At 33.3% G+C, this 21633-nt stretch overlaps 2 protein-coding genes and 1 long non-coding RNA gene across 7 annotated transcripts; 1 reads left to right on the top strand and 2 right to left on the bottom strand.

Moving 5' to 3' along the window:
- Positions 1-3547: 3547 nt before the first annotated feature.
- On the bottom strand, positions 3548-10990 carry LOC146917460 (putative cyclic nucleotide-gated ion channel 20, chloroplastic). Its single transcript, XM_085721881.1, has 12 exons — positions 10703-10990; positions 9769-9960; positions 9550-9648; positions 8992-9129; positions 8284-8532; positions 7863-8129; positions 7028-7173; positions 6584-6661; positions 6278-6407; positions 5775-6021; positions 5221-5383; positions 3548-3732 (listed from the first exon to the last, which is right to left on the bottom strand). Exons 1-12 carry the CDS (start codon positions 10988-10990, stop codon positions 3627-3629), a joined length of 2103 nt encoding a protein of 700 aa, XP_085578007.1. The 3' UTR covers positions 3548-3626.
- Positions 10991-13166: 2176 nt separating this feature from the next.
- LOC146917459 (uncharacterized) lies at positions 13167-16375 on the top strand. 3 transcript variants are annotated; one of them, XR_015015626.1, is made up of 6 exons: positions 13167-13518; positions 13893-14294; positions 14893-14963; positions 15103-15244; positions 15348-15560; positions 15923-16375. It is a non-coding gene; the product is annotated as an uncharacterized LOC146917459 (long non-coding RNA). The 3 variants fall into 3 exon arrangements; XR_015015625.1 differs by having other exon boundaries at positions 14880-14963; positions 16038-16375; XR_015015624.1 differs by having other exon boundaries at positions 14880-14963.
- A 1215-nt stretch (positions 16376-17590) lies between these two features.
- Positions 17591-20431, bottom strand: LOC146917458 (putative UDP-glucuronate:xylan alpha-glucuronosyltransferase 3). 3 transcript variants are annotated; one of them, XM_085719280.1, is made up of 4 exons: positions 20025-20431; positions 19246-19418; positions 18545-18821; positions 17591-18258 (listed from the first exon to the last, which is right to left on the bottom strand). In XM_085719280.1, exons 3-4 carry the CDS (start codon positions 18603-18605, stop codon positions 17699-17701), a joined length of 621 nt encoding a protein of 206 aa, XP_085575406.1. In that variant the 5' UTR covers positions 18606-18821; positions 19246-19418; positions 20025-20431; the 3' UTR covers positions 17591-17698. The 3 variants fall into 3 exon arrangements, with proteins under 3 accessions (XP_085575406.1, XP_085575408.1, XP_085575407.1); XM_085719282.1 differs by having other exon boundaries at positions 20093-20431; XM_085719281.1 differs by having other exon boundaries at positions 20123-20431.
- Between the last annotated feature and the right edge of the window lie 1202 nt (positions 20432-21633).

Genomic DNA, 21633 nt, shown 5'->3' with positions numbered 1-21633 from the left:
GATAAAATGACATCATTGCTAATTATTAAAAGAACATCTCTATATATATAAGTTACAAGACAGTCATTTAGCCACTGATCACCCATTTTGTTTCAAGACGGTCATTTAGTCACAACTTTCATAGCTGAAAAAACACATTTAACACTTGCAGTTGCTACCGGCAAGAGCAAAGTCAACTTCAAAAGTTTATAAATCATAGCAAATGTGTTGCATTTGTTTGTTTCCACAAGTTTTACACGAAGATCTGAAAGCCCTTTCAACTTAGCAAATTTTCGTTCAGATCGAACATTTGTAATATAATTATTAAATTGATGGTGTAACGCCACTTGCGACACATCTATAAAATCATTTGGATAAAGCTCAGTCATCCTAAATAATTTGTTCACATCAAAAGTTGCAAATGACTTTATAGAACTCAAACATAAAACACACCGTAAAAGAGATAGTTTACTCATTTACCGACTTATTCTTTTATGTTATATATATTGTTTAAAATATTAAAAAAAGGAAAAAAAAAACATGTGGGGCTTTAGCCACACATTGCCTATATGTGTATCCGCCCCTGTGCGACGAGGGTCTCTGTCCTCCGCACCACCGTACCATTCCAACGTGCGGTTGCTTTCTCTCCTTCAGTGATAGTAGATCCAGGCGTTTAACCCTCTCTCGTCGCCTTTCCTTTCCTTTGGATCGTCGTAGTGTACAGGGACATGGTGGTTTTCGCTGTCTGAGATTCGTTTTTGGCGGGGTAGTTTGCGGTTTCTGGACCTTTTCCATCTGCACCGGTGGTGAAGGAGCGCGTTGTTGTCGTCGTAAAGGTTGGTTTCTGTTTTGGTGTTTTTTTGTTTGTTTCGTTTGGTTGGGACGTTGGAGGTGTTCGTGGTGTGTCGTTGGATGCTTGCCGGTGGTTATTTGGTTTTCGTGGGTCTCGGATTATTTGATTCGTTTTCTCTCTTGGTTGTGGATGGAGGTTATGCTTGCTCGCAACATAGGTGGTGATGGATCGGTCACGATGGTGGTTATGGATTAATATCTGGGTTCGCTTATGAACTATTATGGTTTCGATGGATCTTTGGTTGTGTTGGTTTGTGGTGTTTCATGGTGGTGCTAAATTTGGGTCTTTTGTAGTAGGACTCGTGGTGGTTTTTGGTAGTGCGGTGCGTGGTGGCTGGTGTTATTTTTTGGTGAGGGTTAATGGTGGTTTTTGTTATGGTTAGTGGTTGTTTTGGTGGCGGCGGTGGTAGTGGTGTTGGTTTTGTTGGTGGTGCTTGTGGTGGCTATTGGTGGTTTTTGATGGTGGTTAGTGATGGTTATATTTTTTCCTTGTTGTATGATGGTACAAGGGTTTTTGGTTGGCTTTTGCGGTTCTTTGGGAGGTGTGTTTTGGGTGAAGGTGCTTGGGAGAGCTAATGGTGGTGTTTGGGGTTTTATGCCCGACTCTTTTTCAAAGGTTGTTGGTTGTTGTTTAGGTTTTTATGTTGTTATATATTCGGGGGTTGTGTGTGAGCAGCAGAATGTAGGTGGTGGAAGTTGTTTTTGTGCATTTGTGACGATGTTTGAGGATTTTGCTACAACTTTTGTTTATGTTGTTTTGTTGATTGTGGTTATAGCTTTGTTTTTGGTGTTTTAATTTATTGATTTTGGAGATAGCCATTTGTTAGGAGGCATTTCCTATATGTTTTTGGATTTTTTCTTTGATGCACATGTGTATGGGTTTTCCATTGAAGGCTCCCCATCTATTCTTTGTATGTTGTTACTTTAAGACTCTTAGCCTAGCACTCCTTGTGCTGGTTAAGATTCATTACTATTTTAATAAATTTCATATTAGTTTTTTCAAAAAAAAAAAAAAATGCAATATTGATGCTTCTTTCTCACAACTTTCTAATAGAGTAGGAATAGAAGTTTGTATAAGGGATGATACAAAAAAAGATAAAATATGCGTCGAATTTCACAACTTTCTAATATTTAAGATATCAGCTTTGGAATGGGTTCATCAATTACACTTGAAACTTATCGATTTTAAGCTTGATGCCAAAAAAGTGGTGAATAATTTTTCATCTGCACGTCATGATGTTACAAAATTTGGGATGATTATCCATAATTGTAAAACTATCTTTGAACAAATGTCAACTCTAGTGTTGAGTTTGTGAGGAGAGAAACAAACGAGGTAACCCATAAATTAACTAAGAAGGTCATATCTTCAGCTAGTTTCTAGATTTTGGTAGAAATACCATATTGTATTGAACACATTTTAAGTAATGAAATGATATAAGCTTCTTTCCTTAAAAAAAATTAAATCCCTTTCAAAAAACATTTCCCCTTGCTATAGATGTATTCAACCATGTCCTCGTGAGTTTAGCTCAGTTGGTATGGATAATGCATAAAATATGCAAGGTCGGGGGTTCAATCCCTAACCACCACAAAAACAAAAAACAAGATGTATTCAGCCATGTCGATGTCGATACGTGAAACATATGAAATCCGTTCTAAATACAATCATCGTCTAAACACTTCGTCATTCTTGTCAATCATTTTACTTATGTTTTTTTTTTTTGACAAGATCATTTTAATTATGTTAAACTCTATTCTCTTTGCTTAAAAGATACGTAATTAATCAAAAAGATACGTGAAACATTTGAATCATCTATTTCATACAAATTCTTCGTCATTTTAATTAATCAAACTCACGATGGGTGATCACAATGAGAATAGAGTTTAACACAATGAGTTGAGGGGTGTCTTTTTGATTTGTCAATCTTTATTCTTCTCAATCTCTTCGTCATTCTTGAGAAGAATGAGTTGAGGGGTGTCTTTTTGATTTGCGTCGAGAGTCTGGTGGGCCGATCACTTTTGATTCAAGATCGGGAGCCAGTTTTTTTGACTCAAGTACTTTTAGGCTTTTGGTGTCTCCTCCGACATATCGAAAGTTAAGTGGTGGTCAAATCTGATTGTTTGAAGCAATAAATCATTGTTGGCTGCTTTATTGATCTCCGTTGGTGGTAATATAAAATTGACAGTGTTGTTGATTTTTTGCTGCGTGTTTTGATGTATTTTTATTTTTCTTTTTGATGTTATACTTGAGATCTAATCCCCCATTTATATATAATATATTTTGCCATTCAAAAAAAAAATACACAAAGAAAACGATAAAATATTTTACAAATGACAATTTTTTAAGTTCCTTAAATAATTGATTTGAAAAAACAAATTTCTTCACCAAGAGTCGCAACAATACATGATTAGATTCTTGAATGAAAGACATGTTTTCTCGCTTACTACATGTTTTAAACATGTAGTAAAACATCTTAAATCAAATAAAAAAAGAGACACAACGTTTGAAACTCGACCATGTAAAGCTACTTGTGAACTTTATTTCGCGTCCCCTCGACCGAGTTTTTATTTTTTGCTTTTCTTGTATTTCAAATTTTCTTTGTATAAACAATTTTGAGCTATCCAAACATCTCATATTTTTTTTTGGTCCCATCCAAACATCTCATATGAATCCATTATTTTGAAAAGCACTCACATTTTATCTGTTCACAAGCAAAGTGAATATAAGAGTTGTAGGTACAAGCAAACATTAGAGAAAAATGTTAACAAAATGTAGCTAATCATATAGTATAGTGCACCTATAACTTCAATGTTTGATTTGATAATTTTTGACGTTTCTTGCAATACCTCCATGCAACCTGAATTCGGGTTGCTGCTAGAGATCTCCAATAAGGTGATTCATACCTAGCATAGTGAAGTCATCAGATGATTATATCCAATGGCGTTGCCAGGACCCGAGTTAGGGGTTCAAACTTTTAAATTTTAATTAATGAATAATATATATATATATATATATATATATATATATATATATATAATATTCAAAAAATGTTATTGCACTAAAAAAAATATCTACTGTTATATTTGATTAGTGGAAAACGGACACTAAAAGATTTTTCTAATTATATTTAGTTGCATTTATATTTGATGTTTGTTTTTTAATATATTATGTTTTTAGTATTTTAGACAACTTTTTTTTTGACAAAAGTATTTTAGACAACTTGTAATGCTGACAAAGAAATTATGTTGTGATTTAATAAAGGAAAAGAATTAAACTTTTTTGTCTAGTCTCTTGTTATCAAATTTATCAAATCTCAATAACAATTTTAAAATAAAAATCAATACAATTGAATTTTTCATATCCGGTCCCTTATTTTTTAGCAGATCAAACACACTCTTAATTTAGTGGCAAAATGTTCAATATTTCAATTAAAAAAATGGGTTTTATTCTCACATATTTAATTCAAATATTTTGAATCAAATTCTACTATTATATGCATGATTGTTGTTTGATGTAATGCAGATACTTTAAATAGAGAGAATCTATCAATAAAATTAATGGAAAGATTGCAGTTAAATTGAGAGAGGAGAAGGGATTTGACTTTGTGGTGCAAACATGGTGCAACATGTAAATTTGAGGGGATTCAAAATCAAACTTTACTAGATTTTACGTTGAAATTTATTTGGGTGACGGGGTTCACTTGAATCCCCTGGGACACATAATAGCCTTGGTTTAAAAGCCTAATAGACACATGTGGCTCCGCCACTGATTATATCAGATCCATGGATTTCAAAACACAAATTGGAATAAGTGAAAATATGATACTTATGCACAAATCTTAATGACCACGAACATTTTAATCTAAACAATGTAGCACTCTTTATGACGGATAATTCATTTTCATTAGGCTTAAAAGCATTTTTGAGCCCTAACTTTTAAAAACTTGTAATTTTGGCTCTCAACAAAAAAACAGAGAAATTTTGACCCCTAACTTTACAAAACGTTACAACACCATTGAGAAGACGCCATTGGTCTAAAATCAGAGGGTAAAAACTGATATTTTTTTAGAGACAAGGGGCAAAATGTATATTTTTTCAAAGATAGAAGGTCAATATTGCATTTTTTATTTTGCGTTTTGCAACGTTTTGAAAATTTAAGGGTCAAAACTGTTTATTTTTTTGTTGAGGGGCCTAAATCGCAATTTTTTTTTTAAGATATTAAATTAGCCCACCCAAATTGACATCAGTGAAAATCGAACTAGACCTAAATCGCAAATTTTAAAAGTTAGGGTGCCTAAATTGCATTTAAGGTTTTTCAAAAAGTCATCAAATTTTTAAGACTACTATATCCTAAAAAGCAAGGGGATACAACAAATCAAGAAAGTGAATTACCTTAAAGGTCCTTGAACAAGAAAACTCCTAAGGGATCTTGTGAAAATGGTTGTGACTTCTTCAAGGTCAGCAGCTCTTAGTGAAAAAGCCTCCACATTTGTTAAGCACTTTACTGTCCTGTTGCTAATTAATCTTTGCCCTGGAAGCCTTACTTTTTTACCATCTGCAAAAAAGAAAATATATTACTTTAAATTTTGTTTCTCATATGGTATTAATAGAAATTAATTCCTCATATTTTGACGAACTTATCAAGAAAACCATAAAGTTGTTAGACGAAATGACAAATATCCATTCAAGTTCGTACATACAAGTGGATGGACTGAGGTTCGAACCTCAGTCACAACGTTCATGCCTTGCAATTTCATCATTTTTGTCAGTTGAACTAGGATTTGCGGAGAGACAAAATCGATTCTATTAAGAATATGTAGAAATCAATTCTATACATCTGGAATCAATTTCGCCTCCACCAAAATATAACCAAACATATACTAAGAAGCTATTTTAAACTATAAAAGCTTATCTTGGGGCATGTTATGGTATCAAGTATTTTATACCTTTGCTTACTGAAGATTGTTCAAGATACCATGTCAGAAGTTCTTCACCACAAGCATCTCCTTCAGATAAAGAAACTCCAATTCCATTTTCTCCAATGCTCTCCAATTTTCCACGCACTACAAACACCATCTTCCCAACTACACCACCCTTACTCATAATTTTACTTCCACTTATGTATGTTTTTTGTCTTAGTCTCTCACAAATTGCATCTAAAATAGGCTCATCCATCAATGAGAAAATTCTAATCTGCAACGTATAATTAAAATCTCATAACATTGCATACAAATTGATGTAACATAGAAGTCGAAATCAAATTATTGTTTGATTATGCATAAATTGAACATGGGATGCACAACGAGTTGTAAGAAGACGGTTCAAAGTTCAAACGATAAAAACTAACATAACTCCTTACTTACTGACACTTTTCTATCCGAAAAAAATATTGAATAAAGTTGATACTTAAGAGTATTCATAAAATTTAAAATAATATTCTTGTGCATACTTTCTTAATAAAGTTGAAGAGATGACGCCTTATGTCAATTTGAAGATCTTCTGGTAAATTCTCAAGAAGCGTTTCTTCGTTCACTCCTCTTGTTGCCGCCCAATTATACCTCTCAGCCTGTTGTACTCTCCTGCACGAAATTCATATTTATCACTTGTACAATGGTTATGTTTGGATAAAAAACTTAATTATATGTTTATAGCATAAACACTTATTAATAATCACTGACTTGCATAAATTGACAGATAGTCTTATTGACAATGTATGTGTGATTCATTAGAAGAGTTAGAGCATTTAATTTCATACCTTTTGAGATCTTCTGGTAACCGACGATGTCTCATCCATTGCTCAACATCACGACTTCTAAGTAACATTTCTAGCCTCCTGAAAACAACATGGAAGAAAATATATCATTTGCATAGTTACCCTAAGAACTAAACATGTCAGAGATTCACCACAATGTTCAATATGAAGTTAAACTTGCAGAATCAAATAAATGCGATAGAGAGAAGAATAGAATATGGAATCTACTTAGAGAGAATGTATTCCTGAAATATCGAAAATAATGTTTAATATTTTTTCAGAATTTTAAAAATATTCAATATATTTTTAAAGTACATTTTCAAAAACTTTCGAGGTACCTTCTTTTATGTTTATTTTATCAGTTGAAATTTGAAAAGGAAACAGAAAACATAGAAGTAAACCGTCGTAAGTTTAAGGGAAACAACATTTGAGAGTTGTAAGTTCTACCTTCTTCCAAGACCTTGGAGAAAGTTCTGTATGTTTCCAATGAGAAGTGCAAAAAGCAAGAGTCCCAATCCTATGATGGCAATTGTAAAAAGAACTTCCCATACAAAATAGCTTGGTGTTAGACCACCAGCTAGAGTACTGATTTGCTGCAATAAGGATCACAGAGAGATGATTGATAACTGTTAAGAGATTTCAAGCCATTCATATGTTATCACTTATGATCAAAGTCCTAAAAAGGATAAAAATATGTCATGCTGCCTGCCGTCTGAGAGGAGATGACCTAGTCTACACCTTCCCTAAATCAGACTAAGCTTTTTTACTTAGGTCCTGTTTGGATAAATAGTTTCTTTAAGTGCTTGTCGTATAAGTGCTCTTGTATAAGTTATTTATATAACAAAAGATAAAATAAAGTCAAACTATTTTCATACAAGTTTCATACATTGTCCCGGTGAGCTTATATGAAAATAAGGTGAAAAACACTTATGAACCTGTCATAAGTTTCTACCATTAGTTCAAATAAGCCAATCCAACATGACCCTAAATAACTAGGCCAATAATTCTCTAGAATTCAACCATGTACTTTTTATCTTTCCTAAGACATCTCCACGCGCAAATGTAACGACTAATCTCTTCAAGGATCTAAGGCACATCTAGGGTTGTCTTTTCCAAATTGTGAATTTTCATACGCACGAACCATGGATCATTAATTGAATCTATGACCACATGCTTAAGGAACCCGAGCTACTTACTACTTGGACCACACTAGTTTAGTGGAACAAAATGAACTTAGTTACTACAAAAGGAGCTAAACAATGATGAAAAATGAAATACTAACCTGTAATCCCCAAAAATGAGAATACACATATTTGTTGATCACATTAGTTTCAAAAGTAAGTGGTACAGCAGTGACATAGATTCCATAGCGAAAACCATTCGGAGAAGGATTCAAACAAGCAATGGCATCTGAATTGTTGTTCCACATAACTGATGTTTGGTCTGATAACTGGTAAGTTTCATTACGACCATGTCCACAGTCAATGATATCAATGCAACCTTTGATGTTTGACTTATAGCAAGCATCTCTCAAACATTGATTTACCCTCTAAAAGAAGAAAGAAGGGAAAAATATGAGAAAGTTACTAATTAAGAATATTTTTTCGTAACCATATTACAGGTACGCAATCATAGAACCTATTATACACATGAGTCCATAGCTAATTTTTCAAACTAAATAGTATTGATATTTTCACACGGACCTGGAGACCGAAGAGGTACCAGGAAGATCCAACAACATGGCTAGCAAGCATAAACATGAGAAGATTTATAATGAAATTTGCCCTTGCTGACTCAAATATGAATCCAGTTGGAGACCTTCCATTTAGCAGAGACAAAATCCTAAATAGTCTTGGAATATATTGCACAAGAATCACTGCACGTAGAAGATTCTTAGCATAATTTGCTCCTGATAAACCCAAGTGCCTTGGTAACACAGTTAGTATCATTATCTGCATTCATATATTCTCAATCTTAGTAAATAAATTATCGGTTGATCATAGACTGTTGATGTTCTAGCATATTCATAATTTAATGTGCATATGCACTAAACATATATAGTTGTTTTATTCGGCCACGATTGAAAATACTCATAACGACTAAACTTAGTGCATGATTGGATTCATAGTGAATTTGGTAAAATCACAAGGGTGTTATGACTTTGTCAAAGCTCTAAAGTGTAGTTTTTATCAAAATTATGATAAATATATCGTGATTAAGCATATGTTTGGAACAATGTATGTGGCCAATTTACTCCGTCTCAAAGCTTATGCAGCGTGGAAATATAGAAGCTTGTTCAACATAAAAACAAATATGTGCGAAGCCAAACTCAGCGTAAATCCAAACATGCAATTAATCTAGCGAAAAAAACAAAGTTCATAAGAAATCGAAGAAAAGGAGAAGAAATTAACTTGAGGAAGAGGCAAGACAACAAATAAGTCAAGAAGAAAATAACTCCACAGGTAACGGACTGCAATTTTCTTGGGATCATCAACTAAATCTCCAGCACCAACCACCCTTGACTCTGGAGAAACATAGGCCAACCTAAACTGCAAAGTTTTTAAATTATAAAATACAATCAAAACAACACTTAAAATTTCAACAATCATATTCAAGATTAATTGTGTATAAACTTTTCTCTTTCTTTTCAATTTTGCCTCAACTTATAAACAAACCATAGAATTTATGTAAGAAACAATATACTACTAATAATTAGTGCAAGAAACCAGGAAAGGATTATAAATTAATCATTTCATTTTTATTTCTCTTGCAATGTAATTTATTCAAGGTACTATTCTATGAACATATGGATTATCACAATTTAAACATAAGTGGAGGTAGCTGTTGAGCTCGATAGCAGCCACACTTTTGATCAAAGGTGTGTTAAACTACTTCCGATGTTGACATGTTATAGTATTGTATCTGGTGCTCGTGTATGTGTCGGTGCTTCATATATACTGAGAAATTACCTGTAGAAGAATGTTTAAGAAATATACAAAATCATTCATGCTTCGAAGTAAAACAAGTGTTTCTGTCATTCTCCAATCGATAGCAATACAGTTAAAGTCCTGCATACAATGAACGGGAAAATGGTGAGGAAATTTACAACAACAAATAAAGTAGAAGTAGAGTACAGGCATTTTCATATTGAAATACTTTTCAATTCAATAAAAGGAAAAGAATCATACCTTCTGCACATATATCAAGAATAAAAATAACGGATCCACAAAAATTGCCAGCATGCAAAAAATGGCTAGAAATTTGTTCCATTGTTGAACAAGTTTAGTGTGAGGGTTTATAACTCCAGGAACACATGAACAGCAGAAAGAGAAAAAATTTCCCCCAAAACCCTTGGCATCTCCATAAAGTGCATTTTGGAACTGTAAACATTCAAGACATGGACAAAACTATACTTGGTTATGTGAAATAGGAAATGGAAAAGGTCACAATTAGATCAAGTATAATATGTGCAGTATACTGAACTAACTTTATATCAATTAAAAATCCTATTTTGAACAATGGTAAGAATAAAGATGTATTGAACAAAATGTTAGATGAGTATTTTAGTTTTCCATCTCATATTATAATTTTTTATTACATACTAAGCGCATGTTCGGATTAGAGGTGAGTTCGATGAAATCACAGTGACATCAAAACTTGATCGGTGCTTTATATATTGTAGTTTTTATCAAAATCGTGGTTGCACCCTCGATTATGTCAAACTCACTGTCAATTTCACAAGTTTGAAGTGAATTTCAAATTGTAGAAGGAAATGCTTTCTAAAATTAAGTAGAAATAATGGTATATAGTGTTGGTGCAAGCTTGATGCTTACACTCAATAATGAGGGAAAAGAGAGAGTTCAAAACGTTTTGTTCTGTGGTGAGAATATAGGACGAAGAGAGTTTTGTTTATGGTGAATTGCAAAACTATGAAATTGTATAGAAGATATTGATATTTTGTATATCAACTGTTTACAAACCAAGTACTTATAGGCTAAGTTGAGTTACTTGCTCTACAAGCCACTAACTAACTAACTAGTTAGTTACTATCTAACTAACTAACCAACAAACATAGTTGGATTTATCCACAACATATAGTACATATTTTAGGAAGAAACATACCTTGGGATCAAATTCATTTGAATATTTTGGATCTCTTTGTTGAGAAGCCTTGAAGTAAGTAGGACAGTTAGTACAATAAGGATCATCACACATTCCTAATGGCCCAGATTTCTCTAAATGTTCATTTTCTCCATCATGGTTATTATTCCAATGTTTTTCACCTTTGACATTGAAAGGAGAAACTTTTTCTGTCTTGAAATTCTCTACTTTGTTTTCTATCACAACTACACTACAAAGTGCACCATCATGTCCATTTCTCAGACTAGTTTGTGTCTTCTGCGACTCCATAGAGATCAAGTGAATAGAAATTTTTCACTTTCTGTCCTTGATATATGCATATGAGAAATAGAAGTTATAAGTTCATCAGGTCATAGTTTGTTTGTGTATGTCTTTGTGACAGCACTGACAATAAGTTGAAACTTGAAAGGGAAGAAGGTATATTATTAAACAATAAATATACTAAATAATCCATGTAATATAAAAATGGACAGGCCAAAGAATATGCATCTAGCTTTAGTACTGCATCCTATGAAGCACTGACACGACACTGGACATGACACTGACTCTCTTCAATTAAAAATGATCACTCTCTTCAATCTAGTATCAAAAGTATATAAAAGTAATACGTAGTTCATGAAGTATATGAAATCCGTCACTTTAACCTAGTTGTTAAGATGATAATTGATATAGACTACCAAGATAAATTTTCCTATATTTTAGGGACAAAAACCACCGAGTTAAACTACACTAGAGCGCTCTAACTCAACTCCACAAAATCAGCTTGTAAAGTAAGAGTTTACCTCCCATTTATAACAACTATTCAGGTCATATTGCTAGCCAATGTGAGATTCACATTAGTGTACAAAACCAATTATTTATAGACACCATTTATGATCATTTTTCATTATTTAAATTGAGCTATATTCAATGTGCATGAACAATTAGTTATAGTTAAGAAAGACAAAAGAGAAAATAAACTTAGAATAAAAGAGTAAGACCTGGTTGAAGAGAAAACTCCCTATTCAAGTTAAAGAATGCATTCTTTGGAATTTGTTGATCATTGTAAGAGTGGAGATGAGTGTGTATAAATAAATCATAAACATCAACAATGTGAGAAAGAGAGATTTGTTAAGTTGAAGAAATAGACATAGACAGCTGTGACTTTGTTATTATTCAGTGTACAATGAAAGAGCAACAAAGATTGTTTGATGTTATCATGTGTGATATATTAAAATATTCATAGTGCCTGCTTACTTTGTTTTTAGGCTTAAATATGTTATTCGTCCCTGCAAATAGGGGTCGCTTAAAATTTCGTCCCTGCAATCGCTAATCCTTTTTTTTTGCCCTTGCAAAGTTTAATCAGTTAGAAATTCGTCCCTTGACCCAGTTAATGACTGCCACGTCATCAAAATTACCATAACGGCATGGGAATTGACGAAAATACCCCTGGGTTAATTTTTTTTTCCTTCAAAAATTTTGAAAATTCTTTTTTAAATTAAAAAAATCTGAAAAAATAATTAAAAGTAAAAAAAAATTCGGAAAAAAACTGTTAAAATTTAAACTGAAAAATTTTCGGGAAAAAATCGTAAAAAAAATTCGGGAAAAAACTGAATTTTTTTTTAAGGAAAAAAAACAAAAAAAAAATAAGTCAGGGGTATTTTCGTCAATTCCCATGCCATTTTGTTAATTTGATGACGTGGTAGTCATTAACTTGGTCAAGGGACGCATTTTTAACTGATTAAACTTTGCAGGGGCAAAAAAAAAGGATTAGCGATTGCAGGGATGAAATTTTAAGCGACCCCTATTTATAGGGACGAATAACATATTTAAACCTTGTTTTTAACGGTACGGCAAATTCAAAGCTTATTATGTTAAAATGTAACACAATAGATATGTTATACTTTAAAGATTTAATTTTGACTAACATGTGTGCCATCTTACACATACATAGATAGCTTAGCTCCTTATTAGGTTCACAATCAACCTCAATATTTAGAATTATAGATATTGTTATAATAATCTATAAAACTCCATATATTAATTATAAATGATACTTGTAACTGTTCAAATTCTATCTTTTCAATTTTTTTATAAGAAGGCATGCCCATATTTAATTTTTTTATTATTTTCTTGACAATGTCCATGTCTAAACTTATCATGAATGCATGAGACGGGAAAAATGGATTATTGAGACGAACTGATAAAATCCAAGTCTTAAATGTCGAAGTTCTAACGATTTTGAATAGAATCCGATACAAATAAGAATTTATGTACCAATAGTACAGCAAATGAGTTTTAGAGAGGATAGTGTTTTGATAAGAGTCCTGATAGGTATACCACCATAGGTGGCAATACCACTTCTACACCCACATAAAAAAACGACATGTGGCAATGTGGGTCCCACACTCCACTCATCCCTCTCTTTTTTTTTTGGTGAACACTCATCCCTCTCTTCTATTAGGCAGTTAGTGATTTACTACTACTGTTGTGCAGAACTCTGCTTCTCATCGCACCCAGTTCTCTTCTCTTCCCTCACTCAAACACCAACCACAAAAATTAAAATCAAAATCAAAACTAACAAAAAAAAACCTTAACTTCAATTCTTAACCTTTCTTCCATCATTCTTATTCATCTCTTTCACACCATTCTCATTCTCTTCATGGCTTCTTCACTTTCCTCTCCTCTCTGCACGTGGCTTGTTACTGCTTGCATGTCAGTCACGTGTGACTCTCACTCTTCTCAATCTCATCGTTCTCGTCGTCGCAGCAGGAGCAACCACCTTAATCTCTCTTCTCCCAATCGAATGCCCCGTTCTGGTAATTTCACACTTTTTTTAATATTATTAATTACTCAATTTTCATTTCATTTTATTATTTTAAGTTTATTCGTTAATTCTGATGTTTATTATTTTTTTTTTCTTATTTGTAGTTTATAATTAATTTTTATATCATGATGAATTTAGTAACTAAAAAAAAAAATATCATGATGAATTTTATGTTAGTTATTTTGAAACAATAAGCATTTGATTTTAGTTTTTTTCCTTGTTTCTGTATCAGCTTTGTTTATTCATTTTTGCAAATGTAAATATGCTTGTTGTTTTAATTTATTAATTAATTTGCTTATATCTATATATGAAGCGCAACACTGACACGTCGACACCAATAATATGTACTGAATTATTTGAATGTAGTCACTTGTGTTGTGTCCGGACACGCCTTTGATCAGAGATATTGGTGCTATAATAATCTACTTGATGGTGTTAGTGGGATAAGCGAGATTAATGGTTTTGATTGTGCACAATATCCAACGGTAAACAATATTTCTTCCGAAGTTCATTCATATTCGTGCCTTTTGTAGTTTTTTGATATTAAGTATTCTCTGTTTCCTGAGGATTGCTGGAGAGATCAAATCTTTCTCAACTGATGGCTTTGTAGCACCAAAGTTTTCAAAGAGGATGGATAAATTTATGTTGTATCTGCTGACAGCTGGAAAAAAAGCCTTGGTCAATGCTGGAATTACTGAAGAAGTAATGGATGAGTTAGATAAAACAAAATGTGGTGTTTTGATTGGCTCCGGAATGGGCGGAATGCAGGTAACCACTCTCTTGAATTTTTAGATTATGCTTTAGCACATCGAGAGAAGAGACAGTTGTCCCATTCAGCAGTTTACTTTATATTTAGACGAAGCATAATAACATTTGTTTGTAGGAAGATGTTATTGTTAGTAATAAGCCTCCTAGGGGCAGAAGTTATATATACTAGTAAATTGTTTACTTAATATATTATAAACTAGTAACTGTTACTTAATATATTACCCTGGTTCCCTTGCCCACACTTTCTTTCCCTTACGGTCGTCGATGCTGGGTGTCCAAACTTGGAATCAAAGGGCAAAGTCATCATGGTTCTCTGCCTTACTTAATTTAGAGATATTTAAAAAATAAAACAGGATGCACTATAGTTTTTCTCGTATATTATAACTGTTTATATTCATATATTTGAACAAATCTCATTGTAGTTCAATCAATTTAGTTAGAAATCTAACTAGTATGCTATGGTGTTTGTACTCGCCTTTAGTTTGTACTACAGTTAGTGTGGAAGAGAATCCCACTATAATGAAAACTTCTCACTTACATAAATATAAACATATATAATATACAAGTATGATCCTTGTCTTATAGTTCGGATCGATAGCGAAATTGTGATGCAGGTGAAGAGGTTGAAGTGGAGTTTTGAGGAAATCATACTATACTTGTTGATGGACTGTAAGTTGAGATTTATTGGGTTGTTTATAATTGACTATTTGGTACATCTTTTGGAAATCATGTTTTCGTGTTTAGAACATGCATGTCTCGAGATAAAATTTGGGATGCTCAACCTGTTTCTTATGCAAATGTTTTGCAGTGGTGTTTCTCTCAGAGGTTTTTTAAGACTAAATTGCAGCAACAAGGTGTCGGTTTGGGGCTGTTGCATTGTCTCTGCCATCGTATGGTAGCCTTTGATGTGGCGCAACTCATGAAATTGGTGGATGTCCAATTTATGTTAGGTATAATGATATTCAGCTGCAACTCTTTTCTTTATACACATTCATGAAATGGACATAGATTTAATGGAGGTTTTTTGTTTTTATCTCTATGATGGTTTTATAGTGATAATCCACGCAACCTCAACTTTGATCTTCTTAAGAAGCTGGCAGGCCTACACATGACTCTCTTTTTGTGATCCGACGAGAGATACGACTAGGTTTATGCATACAAATCAGGTGCTATTAGCTGGTGTTGGTTGGACATGAAGATATTGTACAGAAACTATCTAATGTTTCCAGGGCATCTAAAGATCCTTGAGTTTCTAAGCAAATAATGGTATATATTCTGTCATCTCTTTCCATTCTTTATGTTAGTCTGTCAGAAATTTGTTGCTATGTACATAACTAAATGGCCTGGAAAACAATTATGCTAAAGCAATAATTTGTTTTAGTTCTATAAATGGTATGATTTGTTCATGTTTCTTCAATTTTATGGATAACAACACATATTTTGGACTGGGCAGTTTCCATGTGAAGATAGCAATTTGAAACCCTTTGTATGAGATTGTAGTTCATAGTGTAAACCTTTTTATGTCTATGGATTTGAGTAATCACATTGTCGTAGTATCTACTTTGTTATTTTGATATGTTTGTAAGACTTGCTATTTTGATAATATAACAGTTCGTGATTTTTTATAGTGGAAGTTCGGATTCTTATGGTGTATAACAGTTCGTGATGGAGGTAAAAAAGAAGGCTTAGCTCATAAGTAAGTTTGAGTCTATTCTCTGATGAAGATCTACAATATTGTCGTAGCTTGGGAATTCTACAATATAATACCAAGCAAAGGTTCGGGTATCCACATGATGAAGATCATCAAATGTATCAGATGATGAAGATCACCAAGCATCAACCGTGTTCACTCGAATAAAAGACAAGTCAAGAAATCGTGTCAAGAGCGGGGTTCTTGGAACACCGTGGGTGAAGAATGATACGAGGAAGAATAAAAATAGTGTAGTGGCGTAATCAAAATTTAATGTAAATTTTTTTTATGCTCTTTTAGATTGTGTGTTTGATTTGCCTAAAACAAGATTATTTATACCTGGTAAAGATAAACTAGCCAAATATATGGTATGTGTGACCACATTTTTTAATATGCGTGACCACTATTTTTTTCAGAAATTAGAACTTGTCCGTCTTTAGGCGTGATAAACTCGTAAATTGTAAAATAAGTTATTTATTGTTGGAATTGCTTTTAGTGTAGTGATCAAATTAGATTATGTGTTTGATTCGCATAAAACAAGATTATTTATACATGGGAAATATAAACTAGCCAAATATATGTTTTGTGTGACCACATATTTTAAGATGCGTGACCACTATTTTTTCATAAATTAGAATTTGTCCGTCTTTAGGCGTGATAAACTCGCCGATTGTAAAACAGGTTATTTATGGTTGGAAATGCTTTTAGTGCAGTGATCAAATGAGATCATGCGTTCGATTCGCCTAAAACGAGATTATTTACATCTGGGAAATATAAACTAGCCAAATATATGATATGTATGACCACATTTTTACAAATACGTGACCACTATTTTTTCATAAATTAGAATTTGTCCGTCTTTAGGCGTGACAAACTCGCGAATGTAAAACAGGTTATTTATGGTTGGAAATGCTTTTAGTGCAGTGATCAAATGAGATCATGCGTTCGATTCGCCTAAAACGATATTATTTACATCTGGGAAAGAAAAACTAGCCAAATATATGGTCTGTATGACCACATTTTTACAAATACATGACCACTATTTTTTCATAAATTAGAACTTGTCCGTCCTTAGGCGTGATAAACTCGCCGATTGTAAAACAGGTTATTTATGGTTGGAAATGCTTTTAGTGTAGTGATCAAATGAGATCATGCGTTCGATTCGCCTAAAACTATATTATTTACACCTGGGAAAAAAAAACTAGCCAAATATATGGTCTGTATGACCACATTTTTACATATGCGTGACCACTATTTTTTCGTAAATTAGAATGTCTCACTGACAATTGGCTTGAATTGCTTTTTTTTTTTTTTGCACATGTAAGTTACAGATAACCAAATAAACGAACAATATAACCATAATTTGTCAAAGGCGTAACCATTTTTTCGTAAATTAGAATGTCTCACGACTAGTTTTAAACACATGAAAGAAAAAAATACATGGTTACGCCTTTGTAAAATTGTGGTTACACACTTCAAATATTTGGTTATACATAATTTTCCTGTGAAAACAATATTATTTTAAGGCGAGTTATCACTGAAATATCAAAAGTGATAAAATGTAGTGAAAACAATATCATTTTAAGGCATTTTAAGGCGATATATGTATTCGAGTTTAAACTATTTACTCATATCATTTACATGGTGGAATAAGTGCTTCAAACAATAAAACTAAATAAGTTAGCCATATCATATACATGGCCGAATTAGTACATCACATAATAAAATAAAATTCAAAAAATTGAACATAGTTGCTTGAAGTTGATTCTTCTGAGCTTGACTCGGATTTTTTATTGTAGGATATAATCTCATTAATGTGATCCATAAGTAGTTGAAATGTGCAATTCGATGGCTCAACCACCATTACACCTGAGTTGAACAGTGTAGCATTGTTTCCCATGGCTGATATTTCAGGCATCTCAAAAAGGAAATCAATATTTCTGAGTATAAGAAGGTCGGCGTCGATGAAAATGATTTTGTCGTAATTTGTTAACTGCCAAAGACGAAATTTGTTGTAGTTCCACTCGTTATATGCCTCTGGTTCTGCCTTTGGATTCCTGATTCTTTGAATTGTATGGATCTTCCATCCAGCTGCTGCCAAGCCACTCCTGTGATAATCACTTATTGTTTCATCAACCAGAATCACGAGATCACGCGTTGAACCAGACATTCGAATACTTTGAGCTGTAGTGATGGCTCCACAAACGTATATATGTGCAGAGTGCAGGATTGTTGCATAAGCTTCTCGGTGTGCCCTTTCCGAGTGAAAATTTTCTGTAAAAGGTAAGAGAGTTAGTCTCTGATTAATATATCGAGTTAACTCCATGTATACTGGAAATTCAAAGGAAATGAAATAATACGCTTTCAAGAGCCATATTGGCTTCATGGAACGCACTAAGATTAAAATGTACTAACCTAAGACATGGTTTTTATGCTTAAATATGCCAGAAAATAAGATTCAATTAATTTTAAAGTTCATGCTTTCTCTGACATTAAGCAATAAATCTATTGATATGCTATAAGGTAATCGGTTAGTGTTGGACAAGTAGGAAACTCATACTCTTCTTCTTCATCGATCCATTCTGGATACAAGTCTTCCCACGTGATGTTACTAGAAGCATAGTTCAGGCGACGGACTACACGCTTCTGGTACTAGTTGCTTCCAGTGGTCAATCTCACTGTCATTGAAGTTTAATAAGCCAACACCCTGATATGTATCCTTATCCTTCAAATTTTCCAGAACATTAGTTATTTGGTTCCAGTCAATATTTAGAAATGATGCATAACGTGGATCAGTTCCATCGAGCTCCCCTTTCCAGTTGTTTACAAATGTAGGCCTGCAACCCAAAGAATAAAAATATCCATAATAAGATACAAAGAGAAGTAAGTAAATGAAAATCACTCTTTACTGTTTGGACAAATCAATTGTCATTCAGTGTTGTCAATCGCGAATCACGGAAAACAGCGGTTTGTTCAAATTTGTTACGCTACTAAGCTATAGCTCCACTATTTGACAACACTGTTGTCATTGTATTACAAAGTTAGGAGACAAGACATAATCTAAGGAAGGGATGCATTCATTGAAGAATTGTATTTGTAAGTAAGGAGACAGATACATTCTAACAAGGGTAAATTAATGCTCCATGCTTAAGGGATGGATGATATTTATGAAAAAGAATCCATGAGCAAACTGCGTCTTTCAAGACCAAATTTAGAAATGAAACTAATACAATGATATGAAGCAAGGAAATTTAGGCATACCGTGATATAGAGTTTGATATATGATCAACAAAGTTCCCAAGATAATAATAACCAAAATAATTTTTCAATTCGGCTTGCAATTTATACTCCTATCTTGGAATGGAATATGTGATGCTTTCTCAACATCTTTAAAATCCTTATTTTTTTGAGACCTTCTCTTGGTAGTATCTTCACTGCATCCAATAGAGAGGAAAAATATCAAATACTTTATATCTCTGAGAGTCCAAACAGCAACAAAAGAAGCAGATGTAAAGTGAGCTTTAAGACAATGTTCAATTATGTGTCTTCATCAACAAAGTTCAATTATGTGTCTTCATTAACAAATACATATAAGCTAGCTATAAGCATCTACGTAAGGACGGGCAATTTCAGCATTGTTAATAATAATTTGGATACCAGAAAAGAAAACAGAATCCCAAATGATTAAGACAACAATGCCCATGTCCCTAATAAACTCGGTCTTCTAAACCGTTATATTCTTGGGTAATTGATTCAGAATCTCTTCGAATTGAATCTAAATCAATTGAAAGTTAGTTGATTTCCACTTACTACAAAATGCCAAATGCAAATTAACTATGGCATAAGGTTCCAAATTTATATATAAATGAAAATTAAACAAAGAAAGCAAGACTGACAATGAAAAGCATTTAGCATCTAAATCTCAAATTGCTACAAAGGATTTTAAGATTCTCAACCAACTAAAACTTTCTAAAATAGCTCTTATATCTAATAAGGACTTCTATCAATGATTTCGTTTCAAAAGCATGCCTTAACTGTACCTGAAAGTAATATAGTCTACAAAAAGGAAATTCAATGTTTGTCGAATATCAAATGAATTTTCATGTACGTAACACAAAAGAAGATAAAATCTCAAAACTTGTGGGTACTTCATGGGAGGAAGCAGTGGCTCGGGTAAGTTTGCAGGGAAGAAAGCATGCTCATCTGGGCTTGTATATCTTCCCACCTAATTTCAAACGGAAGCCAAGTTGAAAGGAAGAAGAAGAGTGAGAAGTAGCTTGAAGTTGAAGAGGGCGAAGAAAGTTGTGGTGATTACGAAGAAAAATGGTGGGTTTGGAAGGAACATGAGAAATGGGTTTGGTTGGTAGTGGGAACGACCGAAGTGAGTGAGAGGCAGAGTGAGAGGGAGAAGAAAGGGAGATCTAAGAGAGAGAAGAGGGTGAGAGAGAGAGAGTTGTGTGAAATTTCAAAAATACCCATGCCACATAAGGGGTGTATGGAAGAGTGGTATGGAAAAGGGTGTTCACCAATCTTTTTCCTTTTGATAATGATGGTTAAGTTTTTCATTGGACCACTTGGTAATTATAACCATGGATTACAACCCTTGGCACAAGGGAGAATATTCTGACAAACTTGGAACAAAAAATTGCCATCTCAGCATCGACAGAACAGAAAGTTACCATATTAAAGTGGCATAGTATGTAATATCCTAATTGTTGTGAAAGTGACTCAAAATTGGAGTTTGGAGGCCAAAAATTGATGTTTGCTGAAAGTACAAATCGGGGCCCGAATGGAAAAATCGGGGCCCGATTTTGGCTGTCTTTGGGAGCAGTTTGGTACTGGAAAAATTGATAGATTTCTGGCAAGTGCACCAAATACTATCGAGGTAGTAAAATATCGATCCCACGAGGACTGTTTTTAATCTCAATAATTCAACTACGTTGTATTTTAGGATATATAAAGGTTATTTTGATTTGCCACTAGGCAGTAGATTGGTTTGATAGCATAAAAGTAATTGCTAAAAATAAATTGGTTTTCAAGAATAAGAGAGAGATGAGTTTAGGTCTTTCGAATCATCTATGTTCCCCTAATTGTTATGTTGCACCTATTCGTATGAATGATCTTCTAATCCCACGATAGTTAACAAAATAGTCCTAATCAATCCCTTGAGTTAGGACCCTCTTTTTAAACTACAGCCCCTAATCCCTTAGGTGGTCTAATAATCTTTGAAGGTTTAAAGCACGTTAACCTAATATCACTAATAAACGATTATCCATTCCTAGACTAACCATGTTTATTAGAACGATTCAATAGGTCTAAGTAGAAAGCTATGGTCAGTAGTCATTCATTCTCACAAAATCATATTTATATTTGATCAGGATATAAAAAGCATTAAGAACAATTGAATTGAATAAAGACTAGAATATCATTCACAATAAATAGAGTTTCACAACATAATATCTCAATTAGGGTTACAACGAATCATCTCAGACCTAACCTCTAATGGATTTAGCTACTCATAATAGTGTTTACAAATAACATAATCATTAGAGGTAATAAAACATACACAAAGTGGTTGGAAGATGAAGAAATCGTCCTCCTGGCCTTCCTTGCAGTTGCAAAATCGCACTTGGCTCTCTAGAATTCGTA

This window comes from Medicago sativa, chromosome 6, assembly GCF_051527215.1.
Source record: "Medicago sativa cultivar Bolivia chromosome 6, Bolivia_mono, whole genome shotgun sequence".
NCBI classification, from domain to species: Eukaryota; Viridiplantae; Streptophyta; class Magnoliopsida; order Fabales; family Fabaceae; genus Medicago; species Medicago sativa.
Note: the sequence above shows the minus strand (reverse complement) of the source record. Positions and strands in the feature narration are given on the sequence as shown.